Source organism: Triticum aestivum, chromosome 6B, assembly GCF_018294505.1.
Source record: "Triticum aestivum cultivar Chinese Spring chromosome 6B, IWGSC CS RefSeq v2.1, whole genome shotgun sequence".
In the NCBI taxonomy this organism is placed as follows: Eukaryota; Viridiplantae; Streptophyta; class Magnoliopsida; order Poales; family Poaceae; genus Triticum; species Triticum aestivum.
Window position 1 is genome coordinate 121,433,685 of NC_057810.1, and position 4,080 is coordinate 121,437,764.

General features: G+C 50.3%; 1 protein-coding gene across 1 annotated transcript; it reads left to right on the forward strand.

The window, feature by feature from the left end:
- Window positions 1-1,315: 1,315 nt before the first annotated feature.
- On the forward strand, window positions 1,316-2,991 carry LOC123138936 (cytochrome P450 89A2). The gene is made up of 2 exons (XM_044558784.1): window positions 1,316-2,440; window positions 2,563-2,991. The coding sequence occupies exons 1-2, from the start codon at window positions 1,352-1,354 to the stop codon at window positions 2,989-2,991; spliced, it is 1,518 nt and encodes a 505-aa protein (XP_044414719.1). The 5' UTR covers window positions 1,316-1,351.
- Window positions 2,992-4,080: the final 1,089 nt, after the last annotated feature.

A 4,080-nucleotide genomic window follows, 5' to 3' on the forward strand; every position in this document is an offset into this window, starting at 1 on the left:
CTGGAACGCCACACTCCTCCATCAACACTTCCTGCACATCGACGTTCAAGAAATAATGAAGATTAGAGCCTCGCCACGGCTCGGAGGAGATGTCGTCGCTTGGGCGGCCGAGCGGTCTGGAGTCTTTTCAGTTCGGAGTGCGTATCGCCTCGCCCTCAACGAACGACTTATGCCTACCTCAGTGGCAGCAAGCAGGGCACCGGGCGGACGGCGTGCCGTCTGGGCACTAATATGGAGGTGCCCTGCTCCTCCGAAGGTCCGTATATTTGCTTGGAAGCTTGCCTCAAATTCTCTGGCTACTTGGGCTAATAAGCACACTAGATCCTTGGAAACTTCTGATATATGCCCACTCTGTGCGATGGAGCGAGAGGACACGTTCCATGTCTTCTGTAGGTGTCCGCGAGCGGTCGCTCTTTGGAAGGCTATGGCGAAACTCTGGAAGCTGCCGGATATTGCAGGAGTTCGCCCCACGGGCGTGGAGTGGCTATTTGATGTGCTGCATGAACTTGGAGATGATGATCGCATGCGTGTGCTAATGATTTTTTGGCGCACTTGGCATGTACGTAATGAGATAGTACATGATAAGCCACCACCACCAGTGGACGTATCATGCCGATTCTTGCAGAGCTATGCACATTCGCTAATTGGCATCAAGTACGGCCTGCAACCGATCAGTTAAAAGGAAAGACTCCTATTGATGTTGAGGGACGCCCATTGATTTTAATACATGAGAAGGTTGCTACTCAGGCTGCTAGATGGACTCCTCCTGTACATGGCCGGGTGAAGCTAAATGTAGATGGCGCGTACATCAAGGAGACGGGTGAGGCAGGTGCTGGGATGATCCTCCGCGACAGCACCGGTGGGATAGTTTTCTCCGCATGCAGAAATCTCCTGAGCTGTGCGAGTCCATTGCAAGCTGAGTTAGCTGCGTGCCTAGAGGGGCTCAAGTTTGCACTACAATGGTCAGACTTTCCGATCGATGTTGAGATGGATTGTAAAGTCGCGGTAGATTCCATTCAGTCAGAGTCCATGGACAGATCGATGAATGCAATGTTGGTGAATGAAGTGAGGAAACTTCTTGGTGAAAGGGATAGCTCAATTTCTCATATTAGTAGGAACCAAAATGTTGTAAGTCATAGACTAGCTAATTTTGGTCTTGTTGAAGCCCGTACGGCTCTCTGGATTAGTTCGGGTCCTGCTAATGTACCACAACTTTGTATGGAGGACCTCCCTCCTAGTTGAGCAATGAAATCCCTTTAACCCCGCAAAAAAAAAAGAGGAAGTCGTAGGCCTACAGCTCAATTATATTCATCAAGCACCCCTCAAAAAAAATTATATTCATCAAGCAACCATGCAAGGCCTACTCCTCTTGGTGCTCCCCTTGGTTCCTCTGGTCGTCCTCGCCGTGATCCGGCATGCAGGCCCGATCAAAACGCGCCTCGCCACCGTCATGTCGGCCCTAGCACCGAAGCTCCCCGCCGCCTGGAGGAAGCCAGTCTTCGTCAGCGACTGTGCCACGGCGTACCGCCTTCTCGTGCGCGGCAGCGCCGGCGGGTCCTTCTCCAACCGTCCGCCGTCCATGGCGCCCAGCGCCGTCCTGTCCGCCGGCCGGCACCACAACATCACCTCGGCGCCCCATGGCCCATTCTGGCGCGCCATCCGCCACAACCTCACCTCCCAACTCTTCCACCCGACGCGCCTCCACCGCTACGCCTTGGCGCGCCGCAATGCGCTCCGAGGTCTCGTGGCGGACCTCCGCGAGCAGCAGCAGCAGCACGGCGTGGTCCTCGCGGCGGAGAGCATCCGTGACGCCATTTTCAACGTGGTCTGCACCATGTGTTTCGGGGACAGCGTTTACCCAGCCCTGGTACGCGCCATAGCCGATGCCCAGGACGACCTCGTCCAGTCGTTGCCTGTGGTGCGCGTCTTCGTCTTCTCGGTGTTCCCGGTGGCGGTGACCAGGCTAATCTACCGCAAGCAATGGAACAAGCTGGTCTCAGTACGGCAGAAGCAGGAGGATATGTATCTCCCGCTCATCGATGCATGTCGCCGCCGTCGCCGCTGCTCCGACGAGCCTCCGTGCTACGTCGACACGCTCCTCGACCTCGAGGTCCCGGTCAAAGACGACGACCATGTGGCCTCTGTAGGTGTAGGCGGCTCTGCGCAGCAGCAGAGGATCAGCGACGCAGAACTCGTAGGGCTGTGCTCGGAGTTCCTCGGTGCTGGGAGTGAAACCGTAGCCGCGGCAATCCAGTGGATCATGGCGAACCTGGTGAAGCGCCCAGACATACAGGAGGCTGTCCGTAGAGAGATCGACGATTCTGTGGGCGCCGAGGCCGAGGAGGTCGGCGAGGAGGTTCTTGAGAAGCTGGAGTACCTCAACGCCGTCGTCATGGAGGCTCTTCGGCTACATCCTACCACAGCTTTGGTGTTTAGGCAAGTAAGTGAAATCCTTAATACAGTGCTCCCTCAAAATATTCATGAGGTGCTTGAGAATCTAATTACTTTTCATTAACGAAGTCTAGCTAAGTGATCACATAAAATATTTTGACTGCTGAAAAGGTGATGAAAGAAGATGATGTCGTTCTTGATGGCCGACGCATTGGAGTGGGCACCACGGTGATCTTTCCACTAGAGGCTCTAGCGCGTGACAAGACGGTGTGGGCTGACCCCGATGTGTTTAAGCCGGAGAGATTCCTAGCTTCCGGAGGTGGAGAAACCATGAACCTCGTGGCAGCGACAGGTAGCGCCGGGAAGATGAAGATGATGCCGTTTGGTGCCGGCAGGAGGATTTGCCCCGGCATGGGCATCGCCATGCTCCACATAGGCTACTTCGTGGCAAATCTCGTGAGGGAGTTCGTGTGGAAGGAGGCAGAGGGTGAACACACCATTGATCTTCAGCCACACACCATCGTGTTGGTCACTGTCATGAAGCGGCCACTACGAGCTCATCTTTTGCAAAGGCGACGGGACGCAAAAAATACAAGTTAATTATTTCTTGCAGGCGCTTCGCTAGCTGCAAGTTTGGTGTTGGATGATTACTATTTTGTACTTCTACTAGTATAATGTACTTGTGTTGCTACGGGCTACATGCATATAAATGAACTGAATAAAGATGTCGTTGTTACGGTCGAATCTCATTTCTCTGTCTACGGTTTGGACATCAAACATTCGTCCACACTACTAGAATTTTCCTCTTTGCCGAGTGTTAGGCTCTTTGCCGAGTGCATTATGTCGGACACTCGGCAATAGTATTTTTACCGAATACCTAACTCGGCAAAAACGTGAAACTCGGCAAGTAGGTACTTTGTCGAGTGTCGTGGAAAAAACGCTCGGTAAAACAACAAAACTCGGCTAACAGGGTTTCGCCGGGTGCTGCACTCGGCAAAAGGGGTTCTTTACCGAGTGTCACACTCGGTAAAAAGGAGGTCTTTGTTAAACTGCATAGTGTTGGTCGTAGAGGTTGCATATGACCTCGGACGAGGACGGTCCAAAAATCAAAGTTGTTCATTTTGAAGAGACGGACAATTTCCATGTTGAGAACTTTTTCGTTTAGGCCATATTAATTATACTTTTTGGCATGCCAAATGTTAATATAATCTCAAATGACCAAGGTGATGGCCATATGCACTGCATGGTTTATTATAATGGTCTCAAATTAGACACATAGGTGTGTCTTGACATTACAGACGATGTTGCCAAATAAAGTTTCCTATTTTTTTTGTACAAAAAAATCAATTTTCATTTTCTAAGTGTCAAAAATGGGGGATTTTGTGAAGCAAGTACAAAAATCAGGGAGCAAAATGGCATCACTCCAATTATCACAGTAAGTAGACCATGTTTTATGCACAATTCACAAGTTTCATTGATTTTATAGTTTTCTAGTTACTTTCGCACATTTAAATGACTTTATGTCAATATTTCGAAAGTAATTCAAATTTGAACTGCAAGTGTGTGATAGCTCTATCATAAAAATTAGCAAACAAAAAAGGTACACAAGTAGTCATTATATGGGAGAACCACTTAGAGTTTTGAAATATTCAACCTCTTGTCATGAATAGCCATACCAACAATTTTGAC